The sequence below is a fragment of the Brienomyrus brachyistius genome, chromosome 3 (genome assembly GCF_023856365.1).
Source record: "Brienomyrus brachyistius isolate T26 chromosome 3, BBRACH_0.4, whole genome shotgun sequence".
Classification (NCBI taxonomy): Eukaryota; Metazoa; Chordata; class Actinopteri; order Osteoglossiformes; family Mormyridae; genus Brienomyrus; species Brienomyrus brachyistius.
The window spans coordinates 31,667,407-31,684,879 of record NC_064535.1 but is presented as its reverse complement, the minus strand read 5'-3'; the positions used below and the strand labels follow the sequence as shown (position 1 = coordinate 31,684,879).

The window sequence follows — 17,473 nt, the reverse complement described above, 5'->3', positions numbered from 1 at the left end:
CCCAAACAAATGAAAATGAAAGGTTGGTTGTTACTTGATTACGTGTTCAGTCAGCAATATCGCTATAACTTTCATTAATTAAATTAACACGCTTGTTGCAATTTTAAAGAAATATTTCAATATTTATGTATTTTAAATGGAAATGCAATTCCGACAACCTCAGTATTTCGTCGTACACGGTACAAGAATGGAAGACAAATAAGTTCGTTTTTACTTTCATTTTTAAAAACGTTTCTAGAAAAACGAGAACCACCGCCTAGCCATTACTTTCATAATAAAACCAAAACAATGAGGAAAATATTTTTGATTGTGAACACTACAGGTCTTCCAGAAACTATCAAACGTAGCAACGCTGTAGGAGGACGTCAGTAACCCGCGAAAGTCTTTCTTTTCTCACTTCGTGTGGATTGCTGTTGCAGAGGTGAGCTGCGGTCCAGAGTAAACAGAAAGTTATGACGTGACCTGTCAAAGTCACGGGGGAATTCCAAGCATAACTCTGACGTGTCTTTTGCTGTTTTTCCTGTTTTCGACCTCTTATTAAAGTTGTTTTAAAGAATTCACTAAGGTTTTCTTGTAACGTTGCACACAATATTTAAGAAATACATTTTATTCCACCTCTTATCTGTGTGTGTTTCATGTTCTCCCATCTGTATGTTTCCTTCAGGTAATCCAAAAGACAACCGGTGGCCTGTACTACGAAATGGTAATATTTCCACCGTTTTGGGGTTAGGGTTAGGGTAAGGGTTTTAGGGGTGTTTTGGGGTTATGGTAAGGGTTTGGGTTAGGGCTATCGATTAGTACTACGGTTCCCGAATCAAGATACGAATCATCAGATAAGTTTAACTTAACAAACCTGGAATGATTAAACAGACAAAGTAACCGGAAAATTATGAATGCCATGATTACGATATTACGTGTTCGTAAAATTTATTCCTTGCAGTTACTATCAAGCACCAATAGGTGGCAGTGCTACCCTGTAGGTAAGAATATGAATTAAAAAACACACTAGTAAGAAAACACCGTACGCTTTCATTGTGCGTGTCATCAAAGCATTTCCTTGAATAAGAACTGATACGCCATTTAAGCACTTAAAACAACGTAAGATATATACTGCCTCCATTTAACAGAGTCCAATAGCCATGATTTTTCTTGATAACTTCCACAAATTGGAAAATGGGATTCCATTTCCACGATAAATCTGTGACTCATCTTGCTCTGAACGAAATAATAAACTCCATATTGCTCTCTACTTCAACAATATCAATATTTTTAAACTTTCTGAGACTTTCTAAATGATCAAAAAGTATCTCGCAATAATCATGTAAGGGCAATAAGACAGAACATCTCGGCGTTTGCGATAGTCTACATGTAATAAAAACTAAATATTAATTCGTTAAAAATATAGAAATTATGTGCATGTTATCTGTACACCCTCGCGCCAAATGCAAAAGAGTCGGGGTGGGGTGGCAGGGTGTATAGGAGTATTACCCCTTATGGGACAGCCCGACTTTGAGGTCATCTGATTGGTTGCCGTCATACACCCCAGATTACTCGGTAAACTTCAGGAATGTCTCAGCTGGGAGCGGAATCCCACGAACCCCTTCAGGTTCCAGTACTGTGTCAAAGCTGATGAGAGAAACTCTTATTACCTGGTGATCAGTCTGGTAATGGATTACTTTTTCACGCTTTGCATCCGTGTAATCAATGAAAGGTTCATTACAGAAAAAGACAAATAAGACGCGTGAGTACTCAGTCCCAGACAGTAATTACTATGATTAATTAAAATATCTGCTGGTTATAAAATGATACAGGAAACCGATTGGCAAGTACTGATAATTAAAAGAATAAAAGTAGGCGTCGTCATGTATTGTGAGTAATTATATTGGCAAGGTATTTGACTTGCACTCATTTTTATATTATTGTATACAGTGTGTTGTATATCATTGCAACACTTTTCAACCATAAGCTGGGATACTTCGATTCACAAAATGTGTCTCATCTGACAGTTTTCGTAGCGAACCCAGCGGGGTTAAGGAGAACAAGATGCTGCCGGCACTCTTGCTAACCCTGGGCTGTATAATATTTCAAGTCAATCCCGGGTTTGGATGTCAGCTACCTACGGAATGGAGACCGCTTAGCGAAAGCTGCCGCGCCGAGCTAGCAGAGATCATCGTCTACGCCAGGGTGCTGGCCATCTATCAAGAGGTATACGGGGCCAACGCCTACAACCACCTGCCCTACCAGTATGACGGAACCGACGACGGGCTCTTCTATTCGGCGGAGATTGAGCTGCTCTGCGACCAGGCGTGGGGGAGCATGCTGGAGGTCCCCGCTGGCTCGCGTCTCAACATCACCGGCCTGGGATATTTCTCCTGCCAGTCGCACACGGTGGTCCAAAACTATTCCTATATTTTCTTCCTGAGGTAGGAACTATACGTATCCTCAGTAATTAGCGTATTGTTCATTGTTGTTGGTTGTTTTGGCGGGGTGTTCTTTTCTCTTTTCTGAAATGGCTTTAAATAACCTGTCATTGTATTCTCGTTATATTCTAACAACAATCCATTGGTTCCTCTTTCATAACAGGAGTAAGCAGATAAAGTCATGAATTATCGTAAAGTTCAAAACAAAATATAGCAGTTACACACATGGTTAAGTTCCTTCTTCGACTGTTCTCATCGAGCAACCTTGACTAAATCCAAATTGTACCATTTGGTTACATTTACACATATGAGCACAAGGGGCAATATAAAAAACCCATCCCTTACAGACTCCCAGAAACACTATACAGCTATGCCCCCCACTAAGAATGAGACTCTTGTGCTTGTAAGAAATTACTTTTCCTTTTGTTTTTCAATTCTAACCCCCCCCCCCCCACCCCGTTTCCAATAGCTTACAATAGCTGACTGATCAACTCCCTTGTTAACTAGTTAAACAGTCTCTACCCCCTGCAAACAAGTTAAAGACAACACCTTATAGAACAATTAGTGTGAAAAGGCCAGACATATTTCCTCATCTAACCCTAAACCAAACAAAGTGCTTTGACAGACACCTACCTGTTTTAGCAGATGGGAAGTACCCCCAGGAAGTATTTCTGTGCAGATGACCCTGCCACCTGGGGTTGTTCACAGGAAAGGGCTGATCTGGGGCCTGGGGAAAAGTACTTATTACTCACCTAGCTGAGGAGCCAACCATGATGGCCTATCAGAGTTAAACTGTATGGATCCTTGTGTCCGATAAACTTTTTTCAGTAGAAGGAGGTCACTGGACCACTCTGTTGTTTTGTTTAGCTTAAACAGAGCTGGATTTTGAGGTGTTTTACACATAGAATCTGCCTCAGGGTGTCTAGTGCACTGCCACTGGTCCCACGGTGTGGTGTGTCACCATCACCTCTGCTGGGTCTCGGTTCAGTTCAACTTGACAGCATATCACAGATGGGAAGGGTGAGACCCGGGCAGAGGGTCAGCGATAATTACAGTGCTTCTCATTAATGTACGTCCCCTTAAAAAAGCATTAATCAAAACTGACAGCGATTGTCCACTTTCATCTTTGCCTGCTTCTCGACACCATGCTTGTGTTCAGCTGCAGACGTTCAGGACCCTCTAGACAGAGCCTTTGATGCCGTGACTGAATGAGCCTAAAATTCAATTTAAATTTTTTTTCTGTTTTGGAATAGGCTTTTAATAGATACAATAAGTCTACATCACCCTTTTGATGAAAACAGTGCTTTTGCAGATCAAATGGCTTTCCTGAGTTACTGTGAACAGGATTTGGTATTTTCTTGGGGAGTCTTGGGAAGAATCTTGTCTAACATAAGACAAGCAGAAATAGCATGAGAATCCTGGTTTAAGGGTAAGGAATCTGTTAAGAAGTGGTGTGATACTAACAAGAGAATCATCTAAGCTTCTCTCTTAGCTTGACTTGTTTTCTGTTTGTCATAGGATGGATGAAAACTACAATATACTGCCCCATGGGGTTAACTTCCAGGATGCCATTTTCCCAGACACCCAGGATAACCAAAGGATGTTCTCCAGCCTCTTTCAGTTCTCCAACTGCTCCCATGGACAGCCACTACAGACCTTCACTACTGATTGGGAGATACAGGAAGATAACCGGGTAACACACATTGTGGTCTCTCTCGCACACAGCTTAGGAAAATGGCTAGATTTCTGAAGCCTCTCTAAGTCAAAATTTCTACTTTTGGCCATGCTTTACCTAAAAACCCCCGACAGCAGTTGGGGAGGAGGGTGGGGGGTGGTGGTGGTAGTTTTGGAATGCATTTTTGTCTTACAAACATGAAGAAAAAAATATCACAACCACACATAAAGACACATGCCATGCTTTTTAATTTCAGGGGTACTTCGTGTACATCAGTCAGTAAACACAAAGCACAAAAGAATAACAAAAATGTTCTTCTTTCTAGCACGTATACTTATAAATCTGGACAGCTGAGTACATGTTCGAATTGTCTGTGGAAGACACCTAGAATACAATAAATATCCAAGGTTATGACTCTGGTTGCCCTAGGACACCGCAACACGCTTATTTGATCACCTGCACCAGAATAAAGAAACCTAATCTGTTTTAAAATATTAGACTTCGATTATTAGAGTTCCAGTTTCCTGTTGTGTTACCTGCATCTTGTTCATTCCCAGCAGTACGTGGGAATATGGAATCAGATATGGTCTTGCCATTACCTGTAAACGAAACAGATACAACTATTACTTCCTGCCATTTTCCAACATGTGAACATGCATAAGGGTACTTTGGGAATCTCCATTGTTGGTATGTGTTGACTCCTAGCTCCATGTCTGGAATTATAGTGCAATCTGTCATGCTGTTTTGTAGCTTCTGGACACCATCAATCTGCAGTGTCCATAATCTAGTCTAATTTCATTTAGTGTTAGGAGCTTGATAGCCCAACTGTAGATAAGAAGGTCTTTGAGATCTCTATGATATTTCCTAAGAGGTGTCCTGCTCTGGTCTTAGTGTTGTTATACACTTTTCTACATGAAGAGTAACAAGATTCATTCCTCCAGAAAATGCCTGCTATTTACTGACATCCTGTTTGGCGATGGAGCAGCCGGGAACAGGCATCGCGTGCAGATGCTGTCCCTGCCTTGAACCACAGAAGAAATTGACGCCTTGTCTTTAAACATTACGGTCTCAGGCAGCACACTTTCAGGACCACACAAACCACTCTAAAATATACAAGGAGACGGCTGAGGGCTGTAATTAGAAGGGGGGAGCAGGACGCAGGCGGGGGTCAGGGGTTAAGGATGTGCCTTGGGGCGCCAGCTTGTGTTGAGACATGCAGTGGTCGTTACTGCTGGAGATGCAAGTCTCACGACTGGATGTGAGGTCTGGCAGGAGAGGTTGTAGAAAATCAGGACAGTTTTTTTTGCTTTAAGAAACAGTCAGAATCCATACTGAGGTTAAATGAAAAAAATAAAAAGTCAAAAAATGTGACTTTGCAATTTGAGAAAGATGTTATACTCCAGGGATGTTTTGGAACAAACAGAAAACCGCTTCATGCAGCACTTCTTTGGATGAATATTGTTAAATACTTGCTGCATAGTTACTGTTTATATCCTATACTAGATACGTGGTTATCAAAGATGGAAGGATGCTCTCTGTTTCCCAAATAATGGCAAATGACCGGTAAAGACACAGGAAACATTGATGAGGGAAACAGGAATTAGATTGGGAATGGTGGAGGTGAAGTGAACAGGAAGACAGAGAGGCAGAAAGATACAGGCATTAATGTGTCTGTTCCCAGATGTTCAGGAAGACAGTACCTACTACACATGTAGATGAAAGTGGTCAGACCGCCATCACAACAGACCTTTGGTCTGGTTAAACCAGACAAATCTAGTCTAAACTCTTCACCGGGCACATGGGCAGTATAGATATGCAAAGTTAGTCCAGTTTCAGACAGGATGGTGTCAGGTAGATATGGTGGTAGTGATATGACCCAGCTGAATATCTTACCGAAATGCCTGAAGACCCAAACAGCACGTTCCCAGAACACACCTGTGTAACCCCCCCCCCCCCCCTCCCCCCAAGTGGTCTATGCTCTCCTCTTACCCAGGAAGTGTAGCTGCGATTTAAAGTCATGTTCTAGTGGGTGGTTCCATTTGGGAGCTTTAGTAAAAATGAAGTGAAAATGATTTCTATATAAACTAGTTTATTTAATACTGTCAAAACTATCAAAACAAGCAAAAGAGGAGCAATGATTACCAAATCTGCATGATTATAAATGCATTGAAAAAGATTAGATCTGTATGTATGTATTTGTGATACTGTCCCACATATTTTTATAATCTCTTTCACTTCTGAGACGTCTTTTATGCTTCAGTCAGTAGGCGCAAAGGTTAAGACTTGTTTGGAGTGGGGGTGTGCGTCCTCAAAAGCAATATATTACGTGCTATTAGAATGCATGCAGTTTGTTCACTATATAGCCAGTCAGCATGGACTGGGTGCATTTCTTCCTGCTGATTACCATTCGCCTCATTAAAGTCCCTTGTGTGACCGCCACCAGTCCCCCCCCCCCTCCCCCCCCAGTCCTGTTTGTCTGTGATAAGAGTCATGCTTTTGCTGAGGATTTTTCTGCAGGAGGGGGGTTCCTTTACATACAGGGGATACTCACACTTCCCCAGTGCACAGTGGTTGGCTGATTTTTGCTTTGGCAAGGCTGGGATCAGGAAATTGGTAACTGGGGAGGCCCATAGCTCATTTAAGTAATCACTCTGCCTCTTTTACATTGATTTTAAATTTGTGAAAATGGTCTTCGCACAGGAAAATAAACTCCAAGCAGATCAGCTAAAACTGAAGCCGTCTGGCAGCTGCGTCTCCTTCCATTTGACTTTGTTTTTTTTCCTCTTCTTCGTCCAGACGTGCTGTAGCTCCAAAAAGGAGGAGGGCGGTTTCCTTCTGTTTTTTTTTTTTTTTTACGATGCTGCTTTTTTACGATGCTGCGTTTCTGGCATGATGAGGTACCTTTTACCACACGGAGAATGACCATGTTCTGCATGACATAAAGATTAAAAGGTTTCAACCAATGCAGCTTCCCTCTAAGGCCTTGGGCCAAGCAAAACAAATATAGCCAGTATAATCCAAGCATAGGTAATATAAGCCTTCCATGATGACATAATCATTAACCAATCATTGGTCTCATCAGCCCTTTAAATAATAGTGTAGAAAGAATGATAACTTGAGTGGTGATGTGATGTGAACTTCTGACCCCAGCATATATGGGGAAGCCATCACAGTACTCTGTCTTCTGAACACTGTGGTCATAACCATAAGTCGAGTGTAGATGTTGAGCTCTAGGAATGTCATTTTACAAACGGGAATAATTGCTTTTTTAAAATTTTTCTTGTTTTGAGTATAGGTCATCCATGCATGTGCTGAAATATCGTTGTTCCAGTCCGGGACCTTGTCTTTAACCAGCAGTTACCGCATGTGCTGTTAAATGTCATCGTTCTGCCATCAGACTCAGGTCTTCTCTAATGCCTACAGGTCAGATGGTTGCCTACATTGAAACGCACTGTCAGTCTGTGTAACTCTCTGTATCAAAATAAGGGGGTGTGTCATGACTAGATGGCCTGTCTTGCAGATTGCCAAGTTTCATTTCAGAGCTGGAAACTCAGGATAGTAGTTCAGAAAAATGTAATGGAAATATGAGCGCTCATAAAATTCCCCAAAACCTGCAGGGATTTTAAGGGCAGACAAACCACCACTGCTTTTTGAGTCGGAAGTCATTTTAATCTGCGAGAGTATCCATGTCTCTCTAGCTCCAGCCTTGTTATATTATCACAGCATTTAATGTCCTAATACTACCCAACCCCACTCATCACCAGTGACTTTCTCAGGGATAATAGTGTGATGAATGGGGTCTCTACCAGGTGATTCATCTGCACGACTAGAGTTCCAGGGTGCATGGGGGGGGGGAGGGGGAGTTGAGGAAAGTGCCTCCGCTGCACACATCAGCTTCTGGGCAGCCACCTGACTCAACAGGAATGCACAGAATGGTCCTGACCCACTTGACCTCCTGTTGGCCTTTTTCTGAAGGCTCTGAACCCATGATCATTCTGGTCAGTTTATCACCTTAAAGATAGATTATCTCAGAGCCACCTAGGTCACCAGTCCGGTACTCCAGGACCATTTTGTACAAGGAAGAAAGAGCTGCATGCACTGTAATGAGAAATGCACTCGATCCAATGAATGATTTCCAAGGCATTTCAAGGCCTGCTTTTCTAAGGACATTCCGTCCCGAAGCTGGTGAATGAGACAGCTCTCTGCTGCCTTTTGTCTGTTTCCTGGCAAAAGACTAATGCCTTTGCTGGCTGGTTAATGAACGTTCTAAGAGAGTCAAGCAAGCCTCTTTTGGTCTAGCCTAGATTGAGAAAGGCCCTCTTTTGAAGAGTGGCACAAAATCACTAAGCGTCATTGTGCTCATTTGGCCCTTCGGTCAGCATAGGGGTGTCATGTCATGCTCTAAATGCTTCAGTATGATTAAACGTAGAGCACACTCAGTTCATTGAAAGGGATGTCCGTTCTCCACGGGCGGCAACCAGACCATTCCTCCAGCCTTCCAGCAGTGAGAGGGGTGTGAATCCCCAGAGTACCCCTTTGAGATGGGTCAGCCCTAAGGCCAAACTGGGCTGTTGTTTCAGTATAGAGTTCAGCATCTACTCTCCCATCCTATCCTGGCACAGGTTAAGGTGGGCTCCTCTGCCCTGGAACCTCAGAAACCCTCTGCCTTTAATTGACTAAACTCTTTGGGTAGTGCGTGTCCTGAGACAGGTACTGGAGCAAGGAGGATAAAGCTTAGTCAAGCTTAGTTAATAACACAAGTTCTTCACTTTTACGCCCCAAGGTACTTAGGGTGTTTAACGTTAATAAAAAGTATGTAAACTAACCACTCAGCATTTTCAGTAACATGTGGCCCTTGGTGCCAACCTGAATAGCTGGTGTGTTAACAACAGTAAGCACACCTCCGAGACTGGAGGCACGATTGAAATATATATATGCACTTTATCTCCTATGCGGTCTTGCCAAAAGGGTCGTAAAAGTCTTTGCGGTGTATATCTATTACGAATGCCTGTGGTGTCTGGAAAGAATTAGCTATGGAGTGGCTGTTTTATAAACTTTATAGAGCAATGAATATGGTTCTTAAAAAATAGGTAAGAGGTAATCTGTGACGCAGACAATATTTGCCATTTAGTTTGGAATGTTGTTGACAACAAGCACCTTCTAATGCAGCTGGTGAATCAGTGTCTGCCAAAGATTTCCTTCCGAATAACATCTGTGTATGAACTCGATCTTTATCTAGCCCAGTGTCTTTCCCTGGGGTAAACTCAGTGCTGCAGTAGGGTCAGTTGAGAATCTGGCACCGATCCTTGTGGTTGATGTGAGTCATGAGTGAAACCCATGGGCACACTCATTATCCAGCCATTTCTCACCTGTCCTCTGTTTCCTCTTAATAGCTCCACCCAAGTGGGTTCTGGCTCTCAGTTCCTTTATATTGCATTCCCATTGGATGCTGGTGCAGATGTCACTCCTTCCACAAGGGATGAACTGGGAGATGAAGAGAATCAACATCAATGACATACGCATCCTACTAACTCACTAAGCTACACCAGAGCAGGAAATTGTAAACTGGACGGTGGGGTTCTTGGACCAATATCTGTCCAGTTTAATATCACCCACTTTACTAAATCTTCTTAAATTTCACATATAAATGTGTCCAGCGCGAGGGCCTGTTGCTTTCGTAAAGATGTTGAATCAAGACTTCTCCTCTAGATTTATATATATCCTCAGCTCAGAGAGGCCGCAACGTCTGGTCTGCTGGAAGCAATCAGTAGTAACAGTCAAATAGTCCTGCTATGTTCCAGCAAAACAGAACTGTAGCTATTAGCCTGCAGTCTGCCATGGAGTGATGCACTGTAATGTTGAAATGAAGCCTGTGAGCGACCGAGAAGAGAGGACAATGGTACAGATTAGCTGGGAATCACAGAGGCTGCGCATAGACCAACACAGCCAAACACACCAAACACATCTACACAGCCAGGAATGAAAGTTCAGAAATCGCAGGTATGGGCATGCACTTTTGTACTGACAAGCTGATGAGCAGGTCAGACAGGGGGTGGTAGGGAGGTGACTTCTTCTGGATGAAGATCTTCGGGCCAACATTATTTCAGACTATCACCTAGATCTTTTTGTTTGGACATGGAAGGTCAAGCAGCTGGGTAATCACTGCTGTTCCTAGAGGGCTGCTGTGCTGATGATGTCTAGACTGGTTATTGTGCCAGATGGGGAGGTCAAAATCTGGCTTGTCTTTTATTTCTACAGCATTTGTGGAGCTTATGTGCTGATAAATCCTTTCTGTTGAGGACAGAAGTAATAGTCTGCATACAAACAGTTCATGCTAGCGTGGCCAATAATAATTGTGTGTGTGTTTATTATGTTTGTATTACATTGTGGAGATCAAATGTTCCCCGTATTGTGATAAAAATCTTATTTTGACGTTGTGGGGACCATTTTTCAGGTCCCCACAAAGATCTGTGAATGCAATCAAAAAACTAAAAATGCGAAAAGCCTCGTACTTTGTTTGGTTATTTATGGTGAAGTTGGGTGTGGGGTTAAGGTCTTCATGTTGGGATTAGAGTTTCCACCATAGAAATGAATGGAGAGTCCCCACAAAGAAATGTGTGTGTGTGTGTGTACATCTGCACATTTAACTCTGCAGGTGTACCCTGACTGAGTAGCTGTAGCAGTGAGGATATACCTCCTACCTACCGAAATGTTCCCACAACGCACTGCTCAGATGCCTTCACCTTACAGTATCTGTAGGAGAATACAGGAGTATGACCTTTACAACAGAGAGGACATATTAAATATCCATTCATGCATTCTTTAAACGTGCTTATCAAAAGTATGGTCACTTTCAGGGCACAAGATTAGGGACGTATAGGACAAAGGTAATAAATAGTATAATTGAAATAATATCATGGAAAAGATTATCAAAAATATGTGATTCTTTTATTGCCACAATATGTTTTCTTAAGTATGGTGTATATAAGTCAGACATCCATCCATCTTCTGTAACTGCTTAGGTACTGCATGGTCATGGTGAGTCTGTACAGTAAATACAGAACTCAAGGCAGGGGGCACCATGGACAGGATGCCAGTCCATCACAGCACATACTCAAACAAACAAACTAGAGGCAATTCAGAGTCACTAAGTCACCTGACTGCATGCATTTAGGGAGGAGACCTGAGTACTTGGAGGAAATTTGTGCAAATATAGAGAGAAGGTACATCTACTGAGGTGTGAGGCTACAATGCTAACCAACTAAGCCGACATACCTTTTTACACATTCCTCATAATGCTTATGACATGCACAAAGTCGAACTGTACTGTGAAGGTATGTTTATACACTGAAAACTAAGTTCTTCAAATGCCACTAAAATGAGCCAGAACAAGCATTGTTTCATGATGGATTTATAGCCATTAAAACACCATGTTATTGAAAGTACTCCACTGGCTGTCTGCTACTACTTAAATAATCTCTCTCATTATTTCCATCTCATACCCCAATCGTTCTTTGCCTTCATGTCAAGTGGTTCCAGTGTGTGACATTAATTCATTAACAAACAATAATATGCGTATATATATATTCATTCCTACGTCTTCCCTTCACCCAATCCAGGGTCACAGTTATCAATATACATTTCATATACAAATGCAATATTGTATAGTTACATAAATGTAAATGGTCATTGATATGTACGTGTAAATATAAACCACTGTTATAAAACACATATTAATGTAAATGACTTAGTATTTACAGTATATGAACATGTAAATGTCTTGGTATTTACAGTATATATACATGTAAATTACTGCTGGTATACAAAGTATATATAAATGCAAAAGACTATGTTAAATGGCTATTGGTATATACAGCATGTATAAATGCCTGATGGCATATACAGCATACAAACATAAATGACTGTGGGTATACACAGTGTGTATGAATATAAATGATTGTTGGCATATACAGTATGTATAAATGTACATGACCTTTTGATCTCTGTCTCCTCCTCCAGTTGCTATGCTCCTCCGTGCAGCTGGCGCTCTTTGAGGAAGAGGAACGGGTGAAGAAGCTGCAGGAGCGCCTGGCTCAGCTGGAGGACAGGAATCGGCAGTTGAAGGAACGAGTGCGCAAGGTGAAACGCTCTCTCCGGCTGGCCCGCCGTGATGCCCGCCATGCCCACAGGGACCAGCAGCAGCTCCAGCAGCTCCTTGCCTCCTTCCAGCGGGCTGGGCACCACCTCAACGCCATCCAGCAAGACAGCACCCCCTACGTTTTTCCCATGGGAGGCTGAGTCTGGTTAGGGGGTGGTGGGGGGTCTCCTGATTTTACCTGTGAGCTGCTGGGCGGCCTCTCTGCTTTTTTCCTCCCCCCATCCATGGATCAGAACTCTGTGAGAAGTGGTTCAGACCCAAAGACAGCCAGGACCACTCTATTTTCATAGTGTCACTCCATTTACCCCAGACAAACTCAATTGCTTAATTTTGAGCAGGGATCCAATTTCAACTATATTTTCCAGACAGAATGAAACAAGATATCCCAACCCTTAACCACACTTTTTTCATACTAAAAGTATATCTCTGAGTAAAAATTGCACTCTGGACTTCTTAAATAGGAGGAAATATTCAAAAGCTGCCATGACTTCCACATATTCAGCATGTCTCCACATCTCTGCACCCTCTCAAAATTCTTCAAATGATAACATTTTACTTGAGGGGGCACAAGTAACTTAGTAACTCAGTTACTACTACAAATCATGAACAAATATAGTAGCTACATGAAATACATGAACTATTATGATTAATTAATGATCGACGGACATTGGATCAGTACACAACTAACACTTAGTTACTGATTAATCAATACATTAAATGAGAGTGTACTACTATATTATTTATGCCCCCTCAAGTCATGTCACCCTTAAACCTTTAGCTTCTCATGTTTAACATTTTTTATCTTGCTATGTAGGAACAGCTGCAGTTTGCTCTACAGTTGTCCTGAATATGAAGGAATGCTCTGTGCACAGACTTTAAGCAGCACCTGATGTACTGAAAGATAACCACAATTTTTTTTCTAACCACGAAAAAGGCTCTTTATGAATGACTGCATAATGTAGATGTTCCTTGTTGCCATGACTATGGTGTAATGCCCATGTTCTTGGGAAGATGTGGACCTGGTTGTCATGCCAACACTGGAATTCACCATGGTAATGAGTGAAGCACACATGAGCTGGTGTATCCTGACTAAACGTAGTGCTGCGAGCTGAGTCTTGGTGATATTCATGCTCTCTGTTTATGTATTGATATTACACTATATTAACCAAACAACATATTGATAAAGGTGACCCATTTCTGTCCATTCAGATCATCCAAGAATTCATTTTGTACTAGGGGAGGAGGAGGATAGGCCATTACTTTACAAGAGCTTTAATAACAGCTTGGACACGGGGCTTCTCATCTACTTCTGGGGAATTTCATTTAAGGGGTATTTCAGATAAGAGCCTCATTGATTATTACAAAAGACTGATGTCTCAACATCTTATGTTGTGGAGGTGGGGGTAGTGCAGGGGCTCTATACAGAACATTGCATTCAGCTTGCACACATAGTACATACTAATGACATCTAGCTGTCTGCCCACACAGCGTGCTGTGGAAAGTTCTTGTCTCACTGGGATGATGCTACAGGATTGAATGCAAACAGTGACGGACATCATGCTGATAATTACAAGATTCAATTAGCGCTTTTACTAGGCATAGGGCATCACAGTTGGAAGCATGTTGACTGTGTTTGGTTTTTTAATAATTAAGGAACTGAGTGTGTCCATGGCAATCCAAACAGCTGTGGATGCTTTTTTACCCACTCGCCTTGGCTGTGTCGTTTACCTTCTAAATATGTCTTCAGCATTCACATCATATTCCACATGCATGAAGAAATTTCATGTATATTATGTGCCTGCATGACAATCGGAGGGGAATGGCGAGTCGCCTCAAACCAGTATGCTACCTGCTGCCCATAAAGGCTTCTCCTGGACACTGGCTATGCTCCTTGCAATAGTTGCACCATAGTCCAGAGCAAAGGGGGGCTGTTGGACTGCCCTGTGTCACTCCGCCACAAAGCCAGCCATCTTGGGGCGAACTTGTTTGGCCTTCCTCAGTAGAAACACTACAGCTGGTTTAGCATGGCTCAGTTAGGAGGCTACTCATACCTTTGGTGCGTTTATTGATCATGTGGCCAATAAGGCACCTGTTTTCATCCAACTGTGACAAGCACAAGAAGGCTGAGTGAATAGCTGCTATGGTGAAGTGTTTATGGCCCGGCACTAATCACTTTACACTACCTCCACTTCCAGTTTCAGTCGTTCAGTGACTTTCATTCTTCACCGTGATTCTTTTTTTTCCTTCTCCTTGTCCTACTGTCCCATCTGTGTGTGGCATATTTGTTTGAGTTTGTGTTGCTTTTTCACACGGACCTTGAGCTGAGCTTGTTATCACGAGACCAGCTTGTGCAGCCTGGCACACTTTCCTGCCTTCTCTGTAAAACATTTGTTTTTGAAAAATTGCGGTTTTTGCCATTTTATCATTCTCAGGCCATTGTCCATATTTGTACTTAAGTATTCCACCCAATCCACCCAAACATCTGTAACCAGGGGCAGTATTGAGGGGGAGGGCCGGTAGTGCCTCTGTGACAACATGCATGTCCCCCCTGTGCCCCCCTTAAATACGTATGCAACTTGGGGTTTATTATTATTACTATTATTATAATTTACATGAATATATGTGGGCTAAAATTTAGTGCGCTGGGAACAGGCGAAACACAAACGTAAGCACATTTACTTGGCAGACTCTTAACGCGAGTGGGCTGGATGGTCGAGTCACTTCAGTTGGTGAAAAGCAAAGATAATAACAGAAAAAATAACCAAGTTTGTGGAACCAAGACAATCTAAACAAGAAATCAAAGTCAGTTGCATACTTGTAAAACTGTAAAATATAACTGCGAAGCATTGCATAAATTATCAGTTTTCAAAATTGTCCTTTGCTTCTCAATGCTGGCAATCTAGTGTAACTAATACTTGGAGGATATTATTAACTCTGCATGAATTATGATCCACAGTATCATTTTTTTGTTGTCATTTTCTTCTTTGAGGGAATAACAAAACATATTGTAAAGATTTTTTAAACCTGTATATGTAACATTTTCAAAGTTATGCAAACATAACACTCAAGTGGACTGCATTTGTGACATTAAACATATATAATAGCAATACTACATTACAGCAATACGTACAATTTCTAATTAAATAAAAACTGAAAGACAGTCTAAATGAAATATTTGAACTGAAATTTTATTCAAAAGACTACAATTAATGCATTTATAGGTGAAAACGAACTGACAATTCAAATGACAATTAAAGCAGTCTTAAAATATAAGCAGTGTTAAGCATCACTGCTTTGTATATATAAGTAATTTTATTGTTACTTAGTTTTAGTGGTACTATTTAGTCAACAAAATATCAAATTCTGTAAAAACAGTCATACATAATGCAAAAGTCATATGCATGTACATTAAAATAGTGCACTCTTCAAAATAATTCAGAATAAGAAAATCCCAAGAATTTTGATACTCTGCTCTACTTCTGTGAAAACTGCAAAACCATCCAGGGGGTGAAGGCTCAAGACACTGCATGCAGGTGTATTTTGTTTTTCTTGTACATGCAGCATCATAGCATCGGTTGACATTTCTGGCTTTGTTGAGCTGGGTCTAGTGGTTCTCATGGACAAACCTGATCTCGGGGGGTATTTTGGACACTGGCCTCCACTTCACTTGAGATGGGGTGACAATGGGTCTGCCTCTTCTGCTTTTCCCAGTTTAACCAGTATTAATTAAGCCACATGCTACAGATGCCTTGAAATTTAGAAGAGCTTTGTCTTCAAAACCTGCCATTTTATTGGCCTACAGGTACCAGGCATTCAGTCCTTCACTGTCTTGTAAGCCAATGCCCTTGACGTCTATAAATGAAATGAATCAAGAAAAATGTTTATATTATTTATTAAGTACAACATACACCATTAGAAATTTTCACAATTAGTAAAAATTAATTTGAGCAAAAATAAAGCAAGAATACCAAAATACAAGTTATGTATTTTGAAGTGTATCAACAAAATATATTTTATAATCGATTGTTATATATCTGAATTCTGCACAAATTTGACTTTTCAAACATAGTTGTCATAGATATAAATAAAGGTAATTTGTAATTTTTTGTGTATTATTTTTACATTTTTAACATGGAAATCAACCACGCACCTCCAAATATAACTAAAAATATGAAGGCCACAATGGTTCTTGAACTAATAAATGTTTCTTACCTGTAGGTTTATGCTTGAAGTTCATTGTTTTGGGCAGTATTTCAAAGGGATTTGAATTAGCATTTGAAATGCATTTTCACCGGGGAGTGTTTCTGATATTGCGGCACCCACTTTCTGAAGCAGAGCATGAAGGAGGCATTTGCTAAATGTTTCGCGTCTTTGAAAAAAAGCTATAAAATAGTGTCTAAAACATTATTTAGATGTAACATTGCTCCATATAACTCAATCTTCAATTGGCGTCGGAATGCATCTATACATGATGATATCTGTCACGATTCGCCGTAGAACACGGGCGATCAAGCGTGTAAGGAGCAGGCAAGCAGGCAAAGTGCGGGGAAAACGGGGATTTATTGGTAGGGCAGGACGGAACACTGACTCGAACATCCACAAACATCAATGACGGACAAGGGATACATGCAAGACTTGGACTTAAATAGACAGGACTGATCAAAATAACTAGACACAGCTGGGTACGACCAGGGAAGCACACGTGGATAATCAGGGGGCATGGCACACACGAGGATCGTACGAGCTGGGCATGACAATATCTATATACACTATGTTGCCAAAAGTATTGTAACACCTGCCTTTACACACACATGAACTTTAATGACATCCCATTCTTAATACATAGGTTTTAATATGTAGTTGACCCACCCTTTGCAGCTACAACAGATTTAACTCTTCTTGGAAGGCTGTCCACAATGTTTTTGAGTGTGTTTATGGGAATTTTTGACCATTCTCCCAGGAGAGCATTTGTGAGGTCAGACACTGATGTGGGACAAGAAGACCTGGCTTGCAGTCTTTGCTGTAATTCATCCCAAAGGTGTTCTATTCGGTTGAGGTCAGGGGACTGTTCAGACCAGTCAAGTTCCTCCACAGCAGAATTGCTTATCCATTTCCTTATGGACCTTGCTTTGTGCACTGGTGTGTAGTGATCTTGGAACAGGAAGCGGCCATCCCCAATCTGTTCCCACAAAGTTGGGAGCATGAAATTGTCCAAAATGG

General features: G+C 41.4%; 1 protein-coding gene across 3 annotated transcripts; it reads left to right on the top strand.

Moving 5' to 3' along the window:
* The first annotated feature begins 335 nt into the window (after positions 1-335).
* On the top strand, positions 336-16,354 carry ccdc3a (coiled-coil domain containing 3a). Of its 3 annotated transcripts, XM_049006586.1 has the most exons (5): positions 336-421; positions 665-703; positions 2,007-2,423; positions 3,939-4,113; positions 12,115-16,354. In XM_049006586.1, exons 3-5 carry the CDS (start codon positions 2,044-2,046, stop codon positions 12,391-12,393), a joined length of 834 nt encoding a protein of 277 aa, XP_048862543.1. In that variant the 5' UTR covers positions 336-421; positions 665-703; positions 2,007-2,043; the 3' UTR covers positions 12,394-16,354. The 3 variants fall into 3 exon arrangements, with proteins under 3 accessions (XP_048862543.1, XP_048862544.1, XP_048862542.1); XM_049006587.1 differs by lacking the exons at positions 336-421; positions 665-703 and adding an exon at positions 1,474-1,664; XM_049006585.1 differs by lacking the exons at positions 336-421; positions 665-703 and adding an exon at positions 1,476-1,741.
* Positions 16,355-17,473: the final 1,119 nt, after the last annotated feature.